A 25,218-nucleotide genomic window follows, 5' to 3' on the forward strand; every position below is an offset into this window, starting at 1 on the left:
ACTTAAGGAGGATACCCAACTAATGCAAGTTACAAAATAGACAAGTTAATGCCACACTGAGGATTTCAGGCAAAACAACGACATCTCCATGGAAAGCAGGTCCCACTCAGTAAATACGCAAATATTTTCTCTCACTGAGTGTGCATGTATGTCTAACTGCATGTTCAGAAAAGCCAAACAGATACAACACAAGGTAAAATCAGTATCCATGAGTATTCCCTTTATGACTTTTTCATATCTTGCATGGACAATGTTTGTTTTAAACTGAAAGTGTTTGGGAATTATGAAATCACCCAAAACAGACTCTGTAAGCTGCTAAGTTGTGTTGAATTTCCAAGCAAAATTCTTGAGCCTGTCCTACCATTCCCCATTTTTACTACATTCTGAGATGTCATCCAAGTACACATATGCTCTCATAAAAAGGTATAAAGCAGTTGTTCTTAAAGTGAGTTTCAAGGCCCCTGAAGTACTATAAAATTTAAGGATGTGGAAATATTGGAAATTACATCACAATCACACCTGAACCTAGGTTGCCAGTTCCTTATACTGCAGATAGAGACACATACAAGTTTTTTTTTTTCTCATTCTCAGTTTATGGACAGGCCTCATGTGAAAGCTCAGAACCTCCAGAATTCACTCACTGAGCTGCAGAGGCTGCACTGGCACTGACTGATTAATGATTGGCAGACAATTCCTTTTAGGTTCAAACTAACTGGATTTCAGCATTGAAACTGGCAACCCAAAAGAGAAACTCATTCTCATTCAGCTAAAGCCTTGAGGTTTTTTTTTCCTTGAACAAAAAAAACAAACATTAACAAGTTGGTCATCATGTCCATTGTTTTTGTAATTAAGAATAAATCAGCATTACATTTGTTATTAGAAAAAGCTATATTTGATTTGAACATGTTTACCTCATATGTGGGAACAAAGACAGGTCATGAAATTTAAAATCAAAACCTTGCATGCAGTTCCTTTAATATCAAACATTTTTGATTGTCCCACGTTACCTGGAGGTCGAGCAGCTCATCCTCGGCCTTCTGGAGCTTGTTGGTGGCCTCCTCGAGCTCGTCCAGGCGCCGGCCCAGGCTCTGCAGCTTGTGCCGGAGGTGTCGGTGGGTCATGTCCTTATGCTCCGACATGTTGCCCTGTACTGGCCTGCCTCTGCCTGTGCGCGGGTGGGTGGAGGCGGGGTGGAGGTGGTGGGTGTGTTGCGTGGGTTAGGTGGTGCGGGGCGGTTGGGAGGTCCACATGGGGGTGGTGGTGTTGCCTGGTTACGGAGATGAAGCGTCCCACATGAAGGTTGCTGGGCTGCTCCTCTGTTACTGGGTGTGGCTGTGAGGCGAAGGTCCCTCAGAGTGGAGTACAGGCGATGGGGCGGTCATCTGGAGAGGAGAGAAGACACACTGTTAAATAGTTTACTTTGAGCTTAAACAACCCATCTCCAGATGTTGAGCTAGGTTTGGTCAGGGGTACATAGCTGGAGGAATGGCTAAATGTACAAGCTTAAAGTTGATGGTGGAAACCGGAGCACCCAGAAGAACCAACCCAATTCACAATGGAGACATTCAAGAGGATCACATGTAGCACAGGATGTAGAGAAGAGGGTCAGAGGAGCAGAGGATGCAGAGGAGAGGGTCAGAGGAGCAGAGGATGCAGAGGAGAGGGTCAGAGGAGCAGAGGATGCAGAGGGGACAGTCTAAGATCTGTGTCCTTCTCCTCATGCCCCCTCCCCCTCAGCATCCACCCTGCCCCTCCTTCTGCTGAAAGAACATATTTTACACCCCCATGTGTGTACAAAGTCATCACCATAGCAACCACAACCTCACCATAATTGCCTGACCCTGCTACAGCACGGACATTTAAAGAACAAAAATACACAATGACACACAATAGATTTCTACAGTTTACTTTGCCATCACAATTTAAGCGCAATTTAAAGCCACACTATGCAAATTTTCTGGTCAATTGTACGCCACCTGCTTGACTAGATGGTGATGGTGTTGCTTTGACTGGAAGGTTCCACAGAATGGCATTCAGCCCATTCATGTACATGCAGACAAACAGGTGACTCAACCAGGCCAAGTTACAGATCAGAGCTGTGGAGAGGCAAGCCTGCTCAAAGCAAGATAAGATATTTAAGAAAAACACTCAAATAAACAAATAAATAAATACGGTCTCGAAATCCATATCGAGTATCACAGCCTTTTCGTCAATATCGAAATGGAAAATTTTAGTACCGTGACTAGACTAATGGCCTCACTTGGACCTCATACATGATTTAGATGTGGCTTTCTTCACTTCCTGCTTCCAATCTCCGCCCCTCCCCCATATAATAATGACCCCACACACTCACGAGCACCCATGGGAGACAGACCTGCACACATCATCAGTTCACCTCCACTTCAACCGCAGAAAAGAGCAAAGATTCTGTACGCTGGTGAAACAAAGGAATCCAGGAAGTCAAGGTCTTTTGTGCTGGTTTATTTAGACAACAATAACAAGCTTTTACAAGTCCCATCTCTAGATCTTGAGCCAGGATCTTGGTCGGGAGTATCTAGCTGAAAGATTAGCCTATTGTGCAATGTGCATGTTTTAGGTTAATGGGGTAAGCCAGAATGCCTATGACAACTCAACAACTTTTAACTGGAACTGTATGCAAGATTTTGATTTTAAAGAAGAACTATTGTGCATGTGTCTGCTATATAGTTCAAATTGATGTGCAATCTATGTGCCATGTGCAAAATATATCTAAAACAACTTAAAGAAACAAGCCAGCTGACTTCTACAGTAGAAAACTGTGATGCCCATTGTGAGCTGACATTATCATAAATGTCATCACGGCAAAGAGCGGATTTTTAATTTTCATTTGTACCAAATTGACTACTTCCGAATCCTGCGCGTATCACCGATTCAGTATATAAAACTGGAGAACGACGTAAGTACAGAGCAGTGGGCATGTACCGGTGATGGTGAAAACATGAGTTGATCAGCAAAATAAGCAGTTAAAGATTGCTCGAACATTCCTGCATCACTCCAAATACAACTTTGGGTGAGTAAATGGTGAGGGAAAACAATTTTGCAAAAGAGGTCTGTGTCCCATCTGTTTCCCCGAGACATGTTCAAATCAAATATAGTTTTTACTGATAACAATTGTAATACTGATTTATTCTTATTTACAAAAACATTGGGCAAGATGTTTGTGGTTCTCAAGACGATAATCCAATTAGAAAGCAAAATGAGCTTTACATTAACCTCTCATTTGGGTTACCAGTTTCAGTGCTAAAATCCAGTTGGTTTAAACCTAAATGCATTGATTTTGACCCAGTGTGCCAGGGTTAATTCATACATGCATTGAATTAAATAATACCATTTGTGAGTGTCCTGAGCAACTTCGGAACCAGGTGAGAAAGCAGAAAACTAACATTGCCAAATAGAAAGAACGATTTTGCACCATTGTTTTCTAAATCTGGTTATATTTTAGAGGGTGGAATCTTTTTAATGAAAAATGTGTGGTGTGAGTCAAGAAGATTGAAAAAAACCTTCTTGAATAACCTTTAAAGAACTGTATGCAGCCTGCGCTCTTCCAAAAAGGGTACAACCATAACTGAACCTGGGTTGCCAGTGTCTTAACCTGCAGATAGAGACAACATTTTTTCCCCATTCTCAGTATATGGACAGACCTCATGTGGAAGCTCAGAACCTCCAGAAGTGGCTGCACTAACACTGATTCAGGTGCTCAGGTGCTGAGGTTTAGGTAGTGACCATTCAGATCACAGAGAGTCCTTTAAGGTTCTTATAATCAGATGGACCTATATTTTTGTATCATACTTTCAATGCATATGGAATTGAAGCAGCAACGTCCCTACTGCGAGGAGGAAGTGCTAACCAATATGACTTTGCACCGCTCACTGAAAAACAACAGTGGAGCCATGTCGACAAGTCTTTAAACTGCAAGCCACTTCTGTCAGATAACTTGTAATAAGATTTTGGGTTGTAAAAAGATCAACTAAGCCCGTAAAGCTTGTCATGTTAATAAGTAGAGACCTATAGCTTTGAACATGTGATTTAGAGGAAGCCAACTGTCTACTTTCACACAGAGGAGGATTACACTCTACACAAGCACAGTAGTTTATGAAGTGTCGAGCACATGTTTTCATTAGCTGAGAACTTTGAGGTGGGCTAGTGGTTTGAGCTTGGGATTTTCTCGTTTTACGGAAGGCATATTGTGTCTGCTGTATAGTGATTAGAAAAATAATGATCTACGGGTGTCATAGGTTAGATTTTGGACATTTTAAATCACAATATTGATCTAAAATGACTTAATAAAAGGAAAATAAGTTAGAAAACGGTGGAATGGAAGCTGACATCGCAGTAAATGTCATCACAACAAAGATCCTTCAGTTGTCGGCACCTACAATGACACTAGTGAATAGCGGATTTTTTTTTCATTTGAGTACGTCACAGTGGCTGTGTACTGGTAGAGGTGAAAACCAGGGTAGATGGGAGCAATGATGTCTTGAATACAGGAGAATAAAGATTACACAAGTATCCATGAATCACTCTAAATACACCGAGAGAAAAAGGGAAAACAACTATAACATGGCTATAACACGTCAGATGGAGCAGAGGATGCAGAGGAGAGGGTCAGAGGATGTAGAGGAGAGGGTCAGAGGATGTAGTGGAGAGGGTCAGAGGAGCAGAGGATGTAGAGGAGAGGGTCAGAGGATGTAGCGGAGAGGGTCAGAGGAGCAGAGGATGTAGAGGAGAGGGTCAGAGGAGCAGAAGATGTAGAGGAGAGGGTCAGAGGAGCAGAAGATGTAGAGGAGAGGGTCAGAGGAGGAGAGGATGTAGAGGAGAGGGTCAGAGGAGCAGAGGATGTAGAGGAGAGGGTCAGAGGAGGAGAGGATGTAGAGGAGAGGGTCAGAGGAGCAGAGGATGTAGAGGAGAGGGTCAGAGGATGTAGCGGAGAGGGTCAGAGGAGCAGAGGATGTAGAGGAGAGGGTCAGAGGAGCAGAGGATGCAGAGGAGAGGGTCAGAGGAGCAGAGGATGCAGAGGAGAGGGTCAGAGGATGTAGAGGAGAGGGTCAGATGGAGCAGAGGATGTAGAGGAGGTCAGATTGAGCAGAAAATCAGAGGGAAAAGTCAGATGGAGCAGAGGAAGCAGAGGAGAGGGTCAAAGGAACAGAGGATGCAGAGGAGAGGGTCAGAGGAGCAGATACAGGGTGTGCGTGCAAAGCTAAAGTGGTGCGGCACATTTTGGTTGGACCGTGCCAAGCCAATCAACACGCCTGATTGGCTGATGGGACTGGGGGAGGAAGAGGGGGGTTGAACAAACACTGGACAATGGACAAATGACTCTCTCTGATGGCAGTTTTAGATCTAATGCATTATGGCATGGTGGCATAATGATTGGTCATGCCTCAAAGCAAGAAGGTCTCAGGTTCGATTCCCAAAAAGCCTTTCTGTGTGGAGTTTCCATGTTCTATACTCTATTTTGGTTTCCCCAATCAGGACATTGAAACTGAGATAATCCTCCAAATATGTACCCCTAGCCGCAAACCTGATACTGTATAAGCAGCTCTTGACGTCAAAATAGGTCATCTGTGTACTGTCTGCATCTAATTATAAAGCGTTTAACTGTTTGATAATCAGGAAGTGCATCATTAGCATGCTAGTTGTTGTTAGGTTTACTGTGACGCTCTGGTCTCCGCATACCGTAATGTTTTTCACATTTTTAAATTCACCATGATGAGTTTATAAGTGCTTTTCACAACTCTCAGAGACCAGAGTGGAGTTTTGCTGTGATGGTAAAGCTAACAACAACAACAACTAGCATGCTACTGCACACTTCCACTTTGTAATTAGATGCAGACAGTAAAGCGTGGACTTATTTTGACCTCAAGGGTTGCTTATACAATATGTCTGTACTGGGGGAAAAACACATTTTGCTCAAATACTTCAGGACTGTTGCCATACCAATTAAAGTATACATTTTCATCATTCTGAAACCCATGGATACCACCAAAGAAACGCTCTGTTTTTCCATAACCAGGAAGCTACCATTGTTCCTACAGCACAACATCCAGTATCCCATTTACAGCTCTTTATGACTGTCGGCTTTGTCCAATTAGTCCCAAAAATGTTGCTTCCTAAATGTTTTCCAGCGCGCTCCGGAATAACAGGACCCAACAGAGCTGGAAAAACACCCGCTGGGAACCCAAACAACTTAATCACAGAACCACCAGACCACCATCCCACTGCACATGTACAGGGCGGAGCTGCTAACACATGTTTTCTATGGTAAAGATAGAGAGGAATCAGAGCGGTTTGATAATAGTAGCTGAAGGCGCTGTACCAGATTACAAGTTTTAAAAAAGCGCAAGTTGTCATAAAATAAAAGCTACTGTTTTAGCCTCATTTGAACTGCCTCACTCACAGTATTGAACTATGTTATTTTGATTCAGAAATACTTGTACTTAAAGAGGATGTGTTACTCAAAATCAACTTTTTTGAGGTTTTAGATGTCATCCATGCATGTTTGAGCATTTTATCGCTTTCGGGTCCTATTCAAACTCTCCCTATCCTTATCCTCCTTATCCTTTGATTGTATTGTGATAAAGGGGGAGTCACTTAGTGCAGGGATCAAAGTGTGTCATAAATGAGTGACACTTATAAAAACATGCTAATATGTTGTTTTCCCCAAATATAGCATTTTCAAAACAATAAAATGTAACATGGTGCTCTAAATATGCAGTTAATACCTCACAGAAGTAAAGTACCCTGTCTTTAATACTTAACATATATAATATTAAAAAAGATGCACTAGATAGTAGAAAAGTGAAGTTTATAATTTGCCTTCTTGGTTGAACAGTAGATATGACATATGCAAAGGTAATTCAATTGTTACCTAGCAACCATAATGTCAACATAATACCAAAACTTGCACTAGAGATATTATTAGACTAATAAGTACTTCTGCATGCTTCTCAACTTTTCCCCACAAACTGCCACTTAACTGATGTAAAACTATTTAGCACAGGTACTATCCCAGGTACGAGTCAGAATTAGAAAAACATGAAAACGTGTCATATGCTCTTTAATTTCTTTAATATGGCCAATCAGAAACCTGTACTGGGACAACAGGAAGTGCTGTCTGTTCAGTTGATACAAAGCAGAAGCCTGGAGCGTAGTGTATATTGTAAATGTGATTCTCCATTTAAAACCCTTAGCATCCGGAAACAGACGACAGACAGCTGCTATCTGGAGAAATGATTCTATTACGCCTGGTACCACTCGCTATCATTAGAACTGCTAAAAGTGTCCAAACGTTATCCTGAAGATGTCATGGACTCCTCTTTCACAGGTAAAAATAGACGTGAGCTCATGACTGACGTTTCTGGACTTGTGGAGAGAGCCGTCTGATGACATCACGCAGTGGGTATGTGTAAAGTTCGTCATAGTCCGCGAAGTTATCAAAACAAAAAGCATGTGGTGTGCAGCGCTGCCTTTGATATAAAGAGCAATGAAGACATTTTGATGCTCATCCAAGCCGTCTTCGTCAGTTCTTTTTTACTACGGATCAGACTTGGACGACTGAGGGATTACACAGACATTTTCTCAAGAACTAATAATAAAGTGTGACTCAAACATGTGTGAATGAAACAAAACACAACTCCAGGTCTGTATTTGAGGAGGTAACAACATTGTAACGTGAATTAAAGCTCACAAGAGTCAATTCTGCTATATTTAATCAGAAAAAAAACTATTTAAATTATAGAAAACCCTGCTTGTAAAATAGTGTTTGTCGCCTCCAGCCCTGGTCCCATGTGTGTATGTTTGTGAATGGCTTCCTCATCCCTCTGCGGCGTGTCCCCCGGCCTCCGAGGGTCAAAGGTCATGACACTGTAAACATGCAACACTTTTCCACACGAGACCAGGGGCCCGCACAGGGACGGGGGGCCAGTACGGGGGTAGTAGTAGTAATAGCAGTAGCAACAGTAGCAGCAGTAATAGTAGTAGTAATATATGTAGAGTAAGTAGTAGCAGTAGCAGTAGTAGTAGTAGTAGCAGTATTAACCAGTAGTGGTAGTAGTAGAAAGTAGTAGTGGTAGTTGAATAAGTAGTAGTAGTAGTAGAATAAGCAGTAGTATTAGTTGCAGTACTGTATTTAACACTATAGGCCCTAGTGCTACACAACATAAGATGAGTTATAGTTATGGTTTCATGTATTTGTTCTCCTCACTGCAATACAGGACACTCCAAGGACAAAATCCTCCAATATTTTTTCATCATATCCATCCATCTTCCACACACTCATTCTTCCTCTCTCCTGTTCATCCTTCTCTCATTCCTCACTATTTCTAACTCTTTATTCCCTCTACCTCCTCTCTCCTCTCCTACTCCCCTTTCCTTACTAAGCCTTTTCCATCCCTTCTCCCTCTCTCATGCCTTCTCTTTCTACATCTCTTCTCTATCCCTACCCTCCGCCATTTTTTCTCTCTCCACCCCTTCCCTCTCTCTATTGCTTCCTTCACCATGCCTTCTCTCGCCAGCCCTTCTCACTCCTCTTCACCCCCCCTGCAGCCTCTCTCTCTCTCTCATCCCTTCTCTCTCTCTCCATCCCGTCTCTCTCTCGCCTTCTCTCTTTCTCTCAGTCTCTTCTCTCTCCCTACCCCCCTCCCTTCCCTCTCTCTCTCTATTCCTTCCCTCACCCATCCATTCTCTCTCTCTCTCTCATCCCTCTCATATTCCTTCTCTCTGTCTCATCCCTTCTCTCTGTCTCTCTCTCATCCCCTCTCTCTCTCTCATCCCCTCTCTCTCCATCCCTTCTCCCTCCCTACCCCCTCTCCATTTCTTCTCTCTCTTGCTCTATCCTTTTCCTCTCTTTATTCCTTCTCTCTCTATCCCTTCTCACTCCTCTTCCCTGCCTCCCTGCTCTCTCCCCCCTGAGCCCTTCTGTGGTGCTAGACTGCAGTTCTCACACAGCCCCACAGCAGACTAAGTGCCCTTGTTCATTCACACTCCTCCTCGTAGAGCCCTCAACACTCGCCCTACGCCCCTCTGATTGGGCCCTCCACTGCACAGGGCAGCACTTGAGATAAGCTGGTCAGTTGGCACAGTTTAGGACAGCTCCATTGGCACCGGCCTTGGCACTAGGAGCACACTGCGGTTCAACACAGACTGCTGCAGAGCTGGATAGAGCTACAGACTCATATTCTAATGCATTGAACAGTGGCAAAAAGTGATGTGGGCTCTGACAAAACTTGATTTCTGTCATAAATAATGATCAGATTTGACAGGCACACAACTATTTATGGACTAATAATAACCATACACGTTTTTGTCAAGCTGTACTTCATGTAAACGGACTAGATTATTCTTTTTTTAATCTGAGATGTGGGAATATCGCTCTGCCAACAGCTCAAGCTAAAGTAAGCAGCTAACATTAGCAACTTTATACAGCAGCGGTACAGCAACACGACTGGTTTTATTTTGTCATGCTGTGTCCAGTTAAAGACCTGTCGCTGCACTGTTTTTCCAACTCATTGTGGTCTGCATTGACCCATCTAGTGACCACTGACGCTCGCTACTTTTCAAAGGTGCATTGTGGGAAATTTTGAGTGCACCATTTTCTGATCAACTGGGCAATGGCGTGTCTCCTAAAAAGTGCCCCAACTAGGGAATAGTGTGGACATTCGGACACAGCCTAAATAAACTTTTTGCAACTTTCTGGTCAAAAATGGTCCAAAACTGAGAGTGTGCTGCCTCCCGTGGCCACTGCAATTTCAAGTGCTATATGACATCACACAAAACTGCACTAATTACAGCCAGGTGTTTCTGATTACAAACACCTGGCTGTAGGTGTGGAGCTTCTTATGTTTCTTATACTTCCAGACCCTGTTCCTCCTCCCTTACTCTATGCTTTAGTCCTCCAGGAGATCTATTGCAAATGTGGTCGTGGGAGGAGTTTAGGTGTTTACTCCCACTTTAATATACAATTTAAAGTGACTTGAAATCAAAGTTGATGGGTAAAGTTGTTAATGAAACAGAATGAGCCTCACGTAAGTCTCTCATTTGGATCGCCAGTTTCAATGCTGAAATCCAGTTGGTTTAAACCTAAAATGCCTCTCTGATCTGAATCATCACTACACAAACTCCAGCACCTGCAGCCAATCAAAATCTATTTTTTGAGCTTTCTACCATGTTATAACATTCCCTCATCAAAAACATGCCTGAATGGGTTTTTATATGTCATTCATGCACATTTAAGTATTGCAGCGATCTCTCCCGGGCACTATTCAAACACTCCGTACAGAGTTGCTGCAAGATCCTATATGAAGCTCCGCCCACAAGCCTACATCACCCATGCTCCCACACGAGAATTCCCCATAAATATACTAAAACATGATACAAAGCTGTACGCAGCATCTTGACAAACCTGATGTGATGTGCAGAAGTTTCATAAGCGGGATGCACCCTGATGATTGTGTTGTGATACCGCACTGAAGGGGGAGTGACTTAGCACAGAGAGCAATAGGGATTCAGAAAATCAAAAACAAATGTGAAAGTTATAGAACATGTTAATATGTTGTTTTTGGTGAATACAGCATTTTCAAAACAATAAAAGGTAACATGGCGATCTAAATGTGTTAATACGCCAGAGAAATAAAGTACCCCCTCTTTAACCAGTGCTAGTGCAGGCTCCGAGTGAATCCGTAAGCGATAACCTCTTAACCTGCGCACTTGTATTCGCAATCATCTTTTCACATGTCACTTCACAACATCTAGAGTCCGACTAATCCATGTATTATGCAGTACTTATGTAGAACGCTCGATATACTCTGCGTCGTGCACTCCTCCTTCTCATTGACTGCTGTGTCCAGAGGAGAGTGACGGATGGGGCGAGCAGAGGAGTGAGAGGTCTGGAGCACACATCGAGTGGATTACTGCAGAGGTGACGCAGCAGAGAGGAGCCTGTGTGTGCGTGTGTGTGTATATATGTGTGAGTGTGTGTGTGTGTGCGGGCTTTATATTCTACACCAGAGACATTTATCGTGTATCAGGTGATGTAACCAGGCCATGTTGCTGGCCAGGTCTGTGGAGAGGTGACCCCGCTTACGATACAATTCATGGTTTTCTGGGGATTTTCCTAAAGCAAGCATCCGCATCGTAAAGTCAAGCAGGTGTCAGAAACCCTACTTAAAAAGTTACATAGCAGGCCTTTAAGATTAACAAAGTCTCTGTCTAGGTCATTCACGATAATTACTATATCAACTTTGTTCAGTATATGATGGAAAGAACAACTTGAAAACTACGGCTTTGTGACATCACAAGGTGGAACAGAGCATTTTGAGCTTTGGAGATGTAGACAGATTAATAATAAAGTGTTACGCAGACATGTGTGAATGAAACAAAACACAACTCCGGGTATGTGTTTTAACGACACTGCGTTTTTGCCTATCACCACTAAAACCATTGATATTGCCAGGATGTAGAATATAATAAGTGTTTAATTAAGTTATGTAAACCGCGATAGGACGCCCTGGGCACATATTGACCATGTCCCCACCACACCCACATACACACACACACACACATATGCATACGTACGCACACACACACACGCACACACACGCACACACAACACTACAAAACTACAAGTCGGTGCCACTAAAGAGGACAGAGGAAGGAAGAGAGGCGCCCAGGGTCCAGCTACAGGAAGCAAGCCGAAGGAGGGGAGGGGAAGAGGAGGAGGGGGAGGAGGAGAAAGGTGGGGGAGGGGTGGGGGAGGAGGAGTGGAAGGAGCAGAATTAAGTGAGGGAGGAAGGAAGAGGAGGAGAGGGTAACACATAACGGAGAAGGAGAGGAGGAGATGAGGACAAGGGAGAAGAGGAGGTGGAGAGGGAAACGTGGGGGGGGAGAAAGAGAGACGGAGGGGAAAGCGAGAAGAGGAGAGGAAGAGGAGGCAAAGAGGGTGGAGAGGAAAAGGTGAGAGGAAGAGGAGGAGAAGGAGAGAGGAAGAAGAGGTGAGGAGGAGGGAAGAAGAGGAAATAAGACAGAAAGAGGGAGAGGAGGTGAAGAAGAGTGAAGAAGATCAGCTGGTAGGAGAAAGAGGAAGAGGAGAAGGTAAGAAGAAGAGGAGGAGAAGGAGAGAGAAGGAGGAGAGGAGAAGGTGAGAAGGAGAGAGAAAGAGGAGAAGGATACTAAAACTAATATCGAAACTAGATATTCATTTGAGCAGATATCAATACTAAAAAAGTCACATTTTCACAGGACAAAAATGAAACTTTCCTGAGTAATTTTAGAATGATCTTGAGTTGTATCAGAACAAGTATAAGACACATAGACTAGTATACACCCATGGACCACTGAGGGATTACACAGATATAAAACTATATGGTAAGAAATTTTACAACACTACATTGGGTTAGACATATTCCCGTACAATAATTTGAGGAAGCCAAAACAAACAGACATAGACATGACTCACATTTGAACTCCTCTCACTCCACTGGTCACGCCGTCGCTAGCCCCGCCTTCATCCTGCACACACCAGAGGGACATGGGTTAGCACAGATATCAATCATCGTACTCATCATTAGTGTTTTCACAATACAAAATACAATACACACAAAACAATACAAAAATAACTCAGGTTAATAGGTTCCATAGTGGTCCATTATCTGATTTCCGATACTTTTGACAACCTTGCTCATCATACACAACATGGCCGCCCCCTCATCTGACCGCAAAACCAACAAACCACACGCCCCTCCTCCCTTCCTCCCTTCCTCCCCTCCTCTCCTCGGGGCTCACAATGGCCGCCACACGGTAAGCGGTAACAGCTAACACCGGACGAGCTCTGCCCTATCTGCGCGCTTTGGCTAGGATACACAGGGTCCATTGAGCTCCCATACAACAGAGGAGTTATCATCATTATCATAGGGGTAAAATGATGGAGGGCAAAATGGAGGGCAGGATGGTGGGATGGCAGCGTGTTTCCAACCTAAGAAAAAAAAAAAAGAAAGAAAAATTCCACTACAGGAGCATTCCATATGTCTGGATGAATGTGGGCAAGCCGGGTTTAAGGGCCGAATCTGGAGTGAATTTGGAGAATGGGAGAGGGAGAGAAAAAGAGGGAGGGAAAGAAAGAGAGAGATAGAGAGATTAAGAGAAAGAGTGAGAAGGAGCGATAGCGAGAGTTCAAGAGAAAGAGGGAGAGACAAAGCGAGATACGTGTGATATGTGTAGGAGAGAAAGAGAGAGAGAGATAGAGGAAGAAAGTGAGAGAGGAGAGGAAATAGGGCAGTGGAGGAAGCGGGGTAGAAAGAGAACAAGAGAGGACGAAAAAGGGAAATTGTGGAAGCAGAAAGAATGGGAGGAAGAAAGAAGGTGAGGGAAATGGAGAACATCAGAGAGAGCAATAGAGAGCAAGAAAGACAGATGAAGGGATGAAGAGGAAGAGTTTGAGATAACGAGAAAGGAGAAGAGTGACAGAGGAAAGCGAAATGGAGAGAGAGACACCAAGAGAGAGAGAGAGAGATACAGAGAGAGGGAGAGAGAGGGAGAAGGGGGTGCAACATTCCTGTAAACTGGAGCGGACACAAAACTCTGCAGAACAGTTGGTTTGGACCTAAAATGCCTCTCTCTGATCTGAATGGTCACTACTTAAACCCCAGCACCTGCAGACAATCATGAATCAGTGCTAGTGCAGCCTCTGCAGCTCAGTGACTGAATTCTGGAGGTTTTGAGCTTTCACATGAACCATGACCTCTCTATATACATTATAAATGAGGAAACGGCAGTACAACATAGTTAGAACTTCAAAAATGTAGCTCTAAGAATATCAACTAAATCAAAAACTCCAGAGTGACCAGACTGCGATGATCAAGACCAACATCTGTAAGCCATTCTTCTCTTGATGAACACAGTCTAGCCATCTTTTTTCTTTCTATCCTCCTTCTCTCCCTCCTCTCTCACTTCCATCTCTCCTCACTCCTGCTCTCCTTCCTTCCTTCTCCTCCCTCCCTCTCCCTCTCTTCCCTCTTCTCCTCCCTTCCTCTCTCCCCTCAACTCTCCTCACTCCTTCCCTTCTCTCCCGCCGCCTCCTGTCTTCCACTCCCCTCCCTCCTTCCTCTCTCCCTCCCTTTCTCTTCCCCCTCCTCCTCTCCACTCCCTTTCTCTACCCCTTTCACCTCTCACTTTTTCTCCTCTTTTCCTCACCCCCCCATCTCTCCAGCTCTCCCCCCTCCCTGTCCCCATTCTCCTCCCTCTCTATCCCCCCCTTCCTCCTCCTTTGCCCTCCTCCCATCCTCCTCCTCCTGCTAAAGCCATTACGAGCGTCAAACATGGACAGAAGGCTTGTGCTGAGTCAGGAGGTGTTCCAGAGCCTTGTACAACGGCCAAACACATTGATCTGCTGAGTACAAAAAACAACTGTGCTATGGGCCCACATACACTCCACGTGTTACAAGCAAAATGCACGGATGACGCATTTCCACGTTTTTCTAATTGGTTGGGCTTGGTTAATTCCCGCTCGGGCCAAGTTCTGTCCTTGTGTCCTCAGGAAAGACACTTCACCCACCCCTCAGAGCTTTTAACCATGTTATAGTTGTTTCCTCTTCTGGTTTACCCTCTGAAGTTGTATTTGGAGTGATTCGTGCACGTTTGAGCAATCTTTAATCGCTTATTTTCAAGACTCCATATTGCCAGTCAACTCCCATTTTCACCGCTATCAGCACACGCCCACTGCTCTGTACTTACTTTGTTCCTGAATTTTACTTTCTTATTCTGTGACATGTGTAGGAATCGGCAGCGTCATGTAGTCATTTTTGTACAAATTGTGACGCCAGCTCGAACTGGGCGCCGTGGTTTTCTAACAGTGAAGTCAGCAAACTCGTTTCTTTTAGTCGTTTTAGATGAATATTGCGATTTAAAATGTCCAAATTATAACAAGATCCACGGGTGTGTAGATTATAACTACATAGCGGACACAAGCACAATAAGCTTTCTTAAACATCGAACTGGGAATGACTGACTTTGCAAACGTAGGACTAGAAACTGGAAAAAGCTGGAGAAGGATAGAACAGGATACCGCGGCTGACCACTGACTGACCATAATGTTTGTGTGTGTTCACTGGGTTGGGGAGGGGGAGGAGGGGTGAGGGGCAAAGTGCAAGTGAACAGCTACAAGGCTGACTCATAACATAAGCTCGGGAGACAATGGAGGAAACCACTGAAGTTTTGGAGATGGGCAGGGTGCAGTGTCTCATGGGAAGTCTTCACAAACCGAATGCACAAAAAGGAGATATACAATTGTACAATTCTTGTTTGACATGAACAAAAATCCTTACCATATTGAGATCAGCATTGTTTTGAAATTTACATATTGGCTGAACGTATTAACATGTTCATGAAACCACCGCATCAGGTTTGTGAAGTTGTAGTTTGCAGCATTGTTTTGTATCATGCTTTTCTATATTTATGGAGAATTGCTGTGTGGGAGACATTAAACCTCTTCAGGCATGTTTTTGATGAGGCAACAATGTTATAACATGGTAGAAAGCTCAAAAAAAATTATTTTGCATACTATCCTATCTTTAAATCACTTTCATTCACATTGTCTAATATATTACCATTCGACTACAGCAGGGGTGTCCAAACTTTTTCATCAATGGCCGCATATCAAAACACAGACGAAGCAGAGGGCCAATTAAGGGCCAGAGGCTTATTTTAACAAGTACCCTACTGGGACAATTTACCTGAAAGGCTGAGGGCCAAGAAAAATGGTCATAGTTTGGACATGCCTGGACTAGAGGAATGTCAGGCCCTCACGCTATAAAGGAGCACATTTTTTTCCCATTTGTACCAAAATGACTAGTATCACTGATAAAAAAAATAATAATTGGAGCACGAAGTAAGTGTAGAGCAGTGGGTGTGTATATGGGGTCTTGAAAATAAGTGATTAACGATTCACGATCACTCCAAATACAACTTCAAGAAGGGAAATGAGAAGGGAAACAGCTATACCATGGTTAAACGCTCTGAAAAGTCGATTTTGCAGAATAGGTCTGGTTCACGGTGTGGTATTAAGACAAGCAAGAGGCGGCATCACTTTCAGATCAGGCTGAGTCTTGGTTCTGCTCCTTTAAACTCAAACATATAGTGCTCAGATTCTATAGACCCGTTACATTCCTACGCTTCAGAGCTAGCATGTCATTTACGCAGAAGAGCTAACACTAAGTTTACTCAGCCTCTCCCGTTCTCACTATAAACTCTTTTTCTGCTCTACACCTGTATCTCAGTCTGAAGAGAAGGCGCCTGATATTCACCCTGTTTGTATTAGCACTCGCACATTAACACAAGCATTAAGCACTTCGATTCACCAACAGCTCTGAAAGCCAAAAATGAAAATCACATCTGGATTTTACACAAAGCAAACGGTTAAGAATTACTATGTAACTTTTCTGATGGGGGAGTCCACCGCCTGCTCGTCTCATTGGAGATGTCGTTGCCTTGCCTTGAATGTTCCACAGCATAACATTAAACATATCTATCTTATATTTATTGCCTACAAAAACACGAAAAACATGCATTCTTAAAGTCCGTGGCTTCCTTCTCCACAGATCTGACTTGTAACTGTTTCTGTTGGTGTCACCTGCTCATCTCCAGGGAGGTGGATAAGTTTAATGCTATACTACGGAACACATGAGGCAGAGCAATGGTTTCACCTTTAATCTCCACCTGATCAGTTACATAAATCACTTTTAAAGCAGACATATTGCACTTGTGTCTGCTATATAGTTATAATCTATGACACCTGTGGATCATTATGTTATAATTTGCACATTTTAAATCACAATATTCATCTAAACGACTTAATAAAAGAAACAAGTCCAGCATAGATTAACGCTATATAGGAGACACAAGCACAATAAGTGTTTAAGGTTTCTCTAGGTTACGTACAACAATCATGATAGCAGTGCAAAGACAGGAAAATTGCACATTTGTAGCAGCTCTTACATAAAAAGGAGTCGTTTGCCCTGGTTTAACCCTGGCTCATTTTTGTCCTTCACACATGATACTTGGGAAATATTTATTTTTTTCTGGGGAAACAGTCTACAGTATTTGGTATGTAAAGTCTGAGTATCCACTGACTTAGCCCATGATACCCTACACCACGCACATCCCTCATGTTGGAAGACGCTCAGCCCTTGTTTTCCTGGAGCCCGTTTCCTGTGTGTGATTAGCAGAAGGCTGTGTGTACGCGCTTGTATGTGTGTGCTACGAGGGTCTCCGTCTGTGTGTGAGTGCGGACGGGTATTTGTCACATTGTGGAGGCTCAAATATGTACACATACTCACATCATGGGGACCTGCCTCACTTATGTGGACAAAATTCAAGCCCCCAAGACGTAAATTCTTTATTATTCGATCAACAACATGGTTTAAAGTAGGGCTGCACCAATCCTGATTTTCAATTCGCATACAGATATTGATACTCTGACTAACTATCTGCTAATACCCCATATTAACCAATACCAGCGGAAGGATGGAAAATGGCCCTTATTTCCTTCAAACACAGTTAACTTATTGCACACAGATGTTTGTTTGACTGAGTGAATAGCGCTGGCTTAGTCTGTTTCACTTTTGACAGAGTTTGAAAGAAAAAGATGCTTTCATTTGGACTTTCTTTTTGGACAAATAATGGGATTATTTTTCAAAGAGGGGCTTTATGTTTTTTACCCAAGCCAGTCATGAAATGTTCAGAAGAGAATCTAAAACTAGCGAGCTACTAGTCAAGGATTTACTGACACATGGATCGCACGAAGCACAGAGTGAAGGGGCTGTTGGATTCATGGATTTATACTTCTATGGTTGGATTAACCATTGGATGGTGACAGCGGTAAGTGAGGCATTGGTATTAGTGTACGGTCTACGTGCAGTAACTTGGATAATAGCCTAATGAGAAAACAACGTTAAAACACATCCATGATAGTTGTGTCCAGTTGTTGACGGTGATGTGCGTGTGTGTTCTGACTTGGCGTGTGCATTTTTTGTGGTCATATCAATCAGCTGGTGCACTGTGATGGGTATTTTATGCATTTAAAATAGTAACTTAAGCCAGCTTAGTCAACAAAAGCACTAAATATTGTGGAGAATCAGCAGTGTGTGTGTTCTACATGTATTAAACTCAGGCCCGCCTCCTCCAACGCACCTCCGGAGGTGAGCACACGGGCTGAGAGGCTGTATACAGTCACTTTGGCACCTGTATGTTATATCTGTAAATATGCGCAGCTGGGCTAGGTCCCGAGGCCACGGTCCACCACTGTCATTTTCATATCGGTGCATCCGTAGTTTAAAGTTCAGATATGGAATAAAACAGGTTATGTTAGGAGTGTAAGTTAAAATTTGGCTTGTAGTGACTATTAAGGTTAGGATGAGTCTCATGGAAATTGAACTGAAGTCAATGTTACGTCCCCAGAAAGCATGGAAACCCATCATGTAAGTGTGTCTGTATGTGTGTGCTATGAGGTCCAATGCAGAGGTCCCACCTTGTTTTGTCTGCTTCGGAAGTCAAGGAATGTCCAACACAAATTATGTACAAGCCAAGATTAACCAGGGGAATGAATATGTTTCCCCCATAATGTTATTGTTTTGCCTGGTATGGTCCACAGTATGCTATTAGTCTAATCTATCTCACATTTACAATGATTTTATTGCTCAAAAATACCTTGGCGTACATGCATTCTTACTTAGAGTGCACACCTTTCCACAAGAACAGACCTATAACTTGGTCTGGTGGCATCGCCTGATTGTCACTTTTAAAACTTTCCAACTGACTGGCATTTATTGAATGAACAGAGTGTATTGTGAAGTTTATCTACCACTCTGGCATGGAATGATGGGTCAAATGCAAACATCCTTATGGGGAAAATAAAGTATGACTTAACATAACCTTGCCATTGTTAAGAGCTCAAAATGTCTGTGACCCTTACCCAGACATAGGAGAAATGGTTAAGGCTACAAGATCAATCGTAAAGTGAAACAGCTGCAGTTTTTAACATACCATAATATCCTCCATAAACAAACATACACATCGCAAATCTCATCACGATCGCAATGCTTGTCAGAAAAATTCGCAATTAGATATTATGACCCCAATCGTTCAGCTCTAGAAATCGGTGATAGAAAAGCACTTAATGTTACTCAAGATGGCCCTTCTTACCTTCTCCGTCTGTGCGATATCTCACTAATGATTTTAATCCACATTCCTGTGCTTGTTATTTGCATTCCGGCATCTGGTGAAGGTGGAGTAACATTCGTCTTTAGGTGTCACTTGGGAAAATCGTACAGCTTTAATTTCACTCAGAACTGGTCCAACCTGTCTTAAACCCTTTAGCGCTGCAGCCTAACCCTCTGCAAACTCAGCACTACCTCAACCAACCTTAGCACTACCTCTATAGACGTTAGCTTTGGTTAGCACAACCTCTATAGGCATTATCTTTGTTTCTAGAGGTTTACTTTGGACCTGATAGGAACTGAATGTGTCTCCACTGGTCTTAAAGGTCCTATATTACGCAAAATTGACTCTTGTGAGTTTTAAACCATGTTATCATGCTGTTACCTCCTGAAAAACATACCTGAAGTTGTGTTTTGTTTCATTCACATGTTTGGAGATATAGATGGACTAATAACAGGATTACTCAAAGTTCAAAATGCCCTGGTCTACCTTGTGATGTCATGAAACTGTAGTTTTCAAGTTAATTCCAAGAGCTGAAATTATCCAAATGATTCTAGTGAAGGTCTATGGAGTTTAAAAACACATTAAAGCGCTTCCTGTATTACCACATGACATGAGAAGGTGGAACAGCCCCATGTGTGAATGAAACAAAACTAAACACAACTCCAGGCATGTTTTTGGAATTACAAAATCTCTGAAACTGACCTTGATTAAGATGATTTTGATTTTTGTTATTAAAAAAACATTAGTTATGTTTGGGTGAAGTCAGAGCCTCACCTTGCAGAGCTCTGCCCCTTGATGAAGCAATGCGCAGAGCATGGAAACGCAACCTGACTGGAGGGAACCACACCAAACAGACCCACACCAAGGCCTCAAGTGAACCGTGCCAATAGAAAAGAGGCTGGATTTTCACCTCAGATAATCTTGTATGTAGATGAATACATACTGTAGCATGCTGTAGTTTAATTTATATTTAATATGAAATCACCTCAAGCTCTGTGTGACTGAGAGGAAGAGATCCTGAACACCAGCGGTCAAACATACCTTCACCCAAAGTAGCTGGATGCAACAGGTGGGGAGCTCAGAGTATAGCCGCTGCTCCTCCATGTCAAAAGGAGTTCAAAAGCAATGTGTCTCATGTTATATTAAGCCTTTTAAATACTTTACAACAAGGAGGTGGGACCTTTATCACATGAACCATGAACAACAGGATGTTCTAACCAAACCTAGCTCAAGATTTGGAGATGGATGCCCAGTCACTGCACTGCTGTAGCCCACTCCAGGCAGATTTGTCAATGGGTCAAATGCATTCTCTGGAGCTTTAGTAAGAAAGCGATATAACAATTTGTTAAAAGCCATCAAACAATGCACATTCCCCCACAACACTGTGCTGCATGGTTTATCTGCAAAACAATATGTACCTGTACTCTGTCATGAAGACTTTATGAGCATCTAAACCACATGAACATGGTGTTATTGGCTGATCAACGATACATACTAAAGAATGCATGCTTCCAATTCCACAGATGCATTTCCCAGACGACCAGACGACCAAAATTACCTCAATTAGTCCGGAGAATGTCTGGCCGGACTTTATTTCATTCAACTTGGGGACTGTAAAATAAAACAGTAGACTTGTTATATGTGTAAACAAAATAGTCGTGGTGTGTTGCCATGGTGACCTGGCAGGGGTGACATTTTGGCTCCTGTCCTGTACACACAAACTGCACTTATAAAAACAGCCACATGTCTTCAGCAGCCCAGAGTTCATTTCTCACAACCACAAACGGGAAGGCTCAACACTGTTACGTGAAAATTGTGTTATTTTTGCCTCACAGTAAGAAGGTCCAGGGTTCAATTCCCAAACCGGATATGGCGTATGTGGAGTTTCTGCATGTTCTGCCTGTATTTGGGTAGGTATATAGACCCTTTTGTGCTTGTAAACAGGCTAAAAATCCAAGTTAGCCAAGTTGCTATATGTTTATCTTCTTGCCATACTTGTGCCATAGTAACCATAGTTACCCCTGTAAATATCAGGATACTCAGATTCCTCGTGTATACAGGGATGTGAGTGCCTTGGTTTCTCTGAGCGCATGTAAACGTCATATCCAGAACAAGGCTCATAACCGAGATACTTGTGCACATGTAAGTGCACTCATTAACTTTTAGAGTCAGGGAAAATATGCAGAAAATCTGTTTGTCAAAGTTTCGCCCAATAGTCGATTTTGTGCATCCCTATAGGCGGAGCTGTAGTACCATTGTGGCAGCGAGTATAGTGATTCAAATCTCAATCCAATCAGACAAAAAATGTGAGTGTAGAAGCTATTTTTATGTGTTTGTGAGGAATAATTGTGCCATGCTGGCAAATCATAATTAATACCTCATATGTGTGATGGAATTTTTTGCATCTTCTTACACATGGAATAGAACCCAAATTTTGACTGATTTCATGTATGGGGTAGAGAGTGAGCACTCAAGCCCAAAATGCAGGAAATGAAGCATAAATCCACTGAAATACAACTAGGAGTAAGCTAATAATGAGGGAACATACTGGAACATCCAGAAAAGTGTATCGAAACTTAATAACTCAATATCACTCAATATCAATATCACTTAATAACTCAATATCACTCAAGTACAACTGATACTTTGCAATGATATCACTCTGGTCGGCGCATGTATGTCTATGGAGAAATCCTGAGCAGTTACCATGGTAACACAATGCAAACATTAGTAAACACTGTCTGATAAGTTTGTCTGAAAACTCAAGACAGACAAATGGATGTAAACATATTTTACATATTTTCAGGAGCTTGTGATCAATACGAGAGTTCATAGTCCTGTTTAGGAATTTTCAGCAAAAAAGGTGAGCAACTAAAAAGACTGTTGGCCAGTCCTAGCTAGAGTGTGTCTGTAACGTTATTTGAGAGGGACTTGTTTAACAGCACAAATCAGCTCACCTGTTGCAGCTCTAAGTCCGTTCTTTCTGATCAGACTGTGTCAAAACAAAGCTCATATTAAAGTTTAACTTGAGTAACAGAGCTTCAGTGAAACCAGTGCCTCTAGTTAGCTTTAACCCCCAGGGAATGTTGATGATATGAGCTGCAAAGTATCAATATGACAAAACTACCATATATGACACCACCGATATCTTCCTAAAGTAACTCGGGTAAATGTAAGTAATTGTACCTCACTACGTCACTGAACAAACTTGTCAACTGATAGCAGCCTATTGTTTCCTTTTAAGGTCAATGTTGTTGAGAAGCCGGTGCAGTGCAGAGGGCTGGGACTGGCACTGCAGATAAAAAGTACAAGTATTCAAACCGCATTCTTCACTTAAGTCCACCCAGAGAGCAGGGGCAGAGGAGGGAAATTTGCGGTCTGGCTCACTTCGGCTCCCAGTACACTACAGTTGAGGAGGAACAGTGCAGTGAGATTATTGGTTAAGAGAGAATGCAGAAATGCAAAAACAGACATACACAGAAAATAATTGATACTTTGTTGCTGAATCCACATTCAACATTCCCTGGAGGGTGACGCTAACCATGGGCACTGCTCTGTCTGAAGCTGTTAATCGAGTTAGAGCTTTGTTTTAACACAATCTGATCATAAAGAACTGACTGTTTTTCAGTTAGACACTTGCTCAATTTGAGACAGGTTTTGGCACTTGTTAGTATTATGGTTGCTAGGTAATAGTTATAGCATTACCTCTACATATGTCATACCTGCTGCCCATGTGCAACCAGGAAGTAAAAATATAAACTTCACCAAAACCGTCAAACTAAAAAACAACTAGTTTTGTTCAAATATAATTGTTTACTATGTTTTAGAGTGATGAGTAGTTTAACCTGTCATGTGCACTTTAAACAGAGCTGGCGACAGGTCAGAGGGCTATGATGGAATTTGCTGTTTAACTGTCAGATAGCAGATTTGTTGACCTGGTTTACGATTAATATCTCTGTAATTACTGGGCCTATCCACATGGAACAAAAACTGGCACAAAGTTCAACCTCATCTGTCAGTATAAACAAACAAAATAGAAATACTTCACTCACAATAACTTCAGAAAGTGGTGCGATTATTCAACCCAAAAGACGTGATTGTTGTCAGCTGAAAGGACTTTAAGCCATGAGATTAATAATGACAAGTGTGTGGTAAGGTTCAGCATTTGTGTCTTGTTACGTCTTTCAAAACAGTGAATCTCCCGCAGAGTTCTATAGCCCCCTGCCCTTCATCTGAAATTATGACATCATCAAACACGTCAACCCGTTTAACTTGTATAACTTTCCTAGTACTATTGTAGCTCCATGTTGCTGGGATCTCACCGCAAGAGACAACACGACCTCATGAGGGCGCTATGTTGACCAAGGACACACTAGCGCTTCACCCAAAACACACAAACACAAAGTATCAGGTCAGCACAAAGCATGAAAAACAACAGATCAGGCAGTCTGCACTATGTAGAACCAAATTACTGTTACTGAAAAATATTGAACGCATGCATCTCAAATATATATGACTTTTTAATATGAATGTAATTTTAAAAAGGTGGATTTTGCCTGGAATGTTGCACAGTATGGCATTATACTCACAAGGCCTGTAAAAGTCATCTTGCCCCAGTACAGATATATTGTATAAGCAGCTCTTGGGGTCAAAATAAGTCTGCTGTTTGCTGCCAGAGAATCAGCGTGTTACCACAAAACCTCGCTCTCTGAAAGATGTTAAAAGCACTTTTTAAATCATTGTGGTGAATAATTAGGATCCTCAGAATGAATAAGGTAAGTGAGGAATAACTTTGGACCACTGCAAACGTTCAAAATTAACTTGTTCTGTTTTACGATTATTTAAAACAGAAAAAAATTAAATAAAATAAAACCACTGCACCAGGTTTTAATCCAGATTTAGTCCAATAAAGTATGACGCTTGACACAGTCTTGTCAACTTAATATTTGCTTGTTAATAATTTGTTTTCATTGGTGGAGTCCAGTGCATTTAACATCATTATATATAAGATTGTATTAAATATTTTGCCAAGTTTTTTCGAATTGATCATTTCACTTCCTGGTTGGAGATGGACAACAGATACGACGCATGTAGAGGTAATTCTATAACTGTTACCAATAGCAACCACAATGTAAACAAGGACACATAATAAAAATAAAAGGCGTCTTGATGACATAGGTAGAGAGATTCTGTTTAAGAGCTACTTCCTGCATTTTTGTACTTTTCCTCACAACTTTTTTTCCCCACAAACTGCCACTTAACTGATATCCCACCAAGCCAAGTGAAAATTCGAAAAACATGAAAACCTGTCGTATGCACTTTAAAAAGGAAGACAGAGAAAGTGGAAGGCTGGCTCCAAAAATGTGTGGTATTTGACAATGTGAGACATGAGAAAATGAAGGCTTTCACAATAACAGGTTGTGGAGCACTTTGGGAGAGAGGGATTCCAACCTGAAGGTGAGAATCAGAATCAGGACTTCATGGAAAGAGATTTTATGAGTTTGAATGACATGTTTTAATCTGGTGTTCTAAATACATTTGGGCTATTTTGTATTGATATTTAAGAAACCCTTGCATTCTTATGGCTTTAATTCTCTTTTAAACATGCTCCATGCTCTTGGCCACTTTGGGATAACCATTTCACGTGTTCTAGCTTAAAAAAACAAAACAAATCACGTCCTTATACCCTGAGAATACTCTGCTAACACAGCCATGCCTTTGACGTGAACTAAATTTGACCGTAGAGCGATTCCAGTGATGGTTTATGGGATTAAAAACTGCGTAGAAGTTCGGAGTTTTGGCTATGACGCAACAAAGCTGGCAAGATGTGAACATGCAACTTCCATCTCTGTGAGACAAGATTAAGAGCCATGTGCTTAATCATAATCAAAAGTCAAAGTGGAAGATAATTTGTTTGGGACTGAAGCCACAGACTTGTCATATTAATCTCATGGCAAGTCCTTTCAACTGTCA

The 25,218-nt window shown here is 42.2% G+C and overlaps 1 protein-coding gene across 2 annotated transcripts in view; it reads right to left on the minus strand.

Moving 5' to 3' along the window:
• Nucleotides 1–25,218, minus strand: part of luzp1 (leucine zipper protein 1) — a 60,032-nt gene that overhangs the window by 17,063 nt on the left and 17,751 nt on the right. The window contains exons 2-4 of one of the 2 annotated variants that reach the window (XM_055231081.1): nucleotides 12,491–12,543; nucleotides 1,977–2,112; nucleotides 1,008–1,382 (exon numbers count right to left, since the gene is read on the minus strand). In XM_055231081.1, coding sequence (XP_055087056.1) covers nucleotides 1,008–1,139 — 132 coding nt within the window. In that variant the 5' untranslated portion in view covers nucleotides 1,140–1,382; nucleotides 1,977–2,112; nucleotides 12,491–12,543. The remainder of the gene's footprint in view (nucleotides 1–1,007; nucleotides 1,383–1,976; nucleotides 2,113–12,490; nucleotides 12,544–25,218) is intronic. The other variant, XM_033988411.2, reaches the window with a different exon arrangement.

This window comes from Periophthalmus magnuspinnatus, chromosome 22 (assembly GCF_009829125.3).
Source record: "Periophthalmus magnuspinnatus isolate fPerMag1 chromosome 22, fPerMag1.2.pri, whole genome shotgun sequence".
In the NCBI taxonomy this organism is placed as follows: domain Eukaryota; kingdom Metazoa; phylum Chordata; class Actinopteri; order Gobiiformes; family Gobiidae; genus Periophthalmus; species Periophthalmus magnuspinnatus.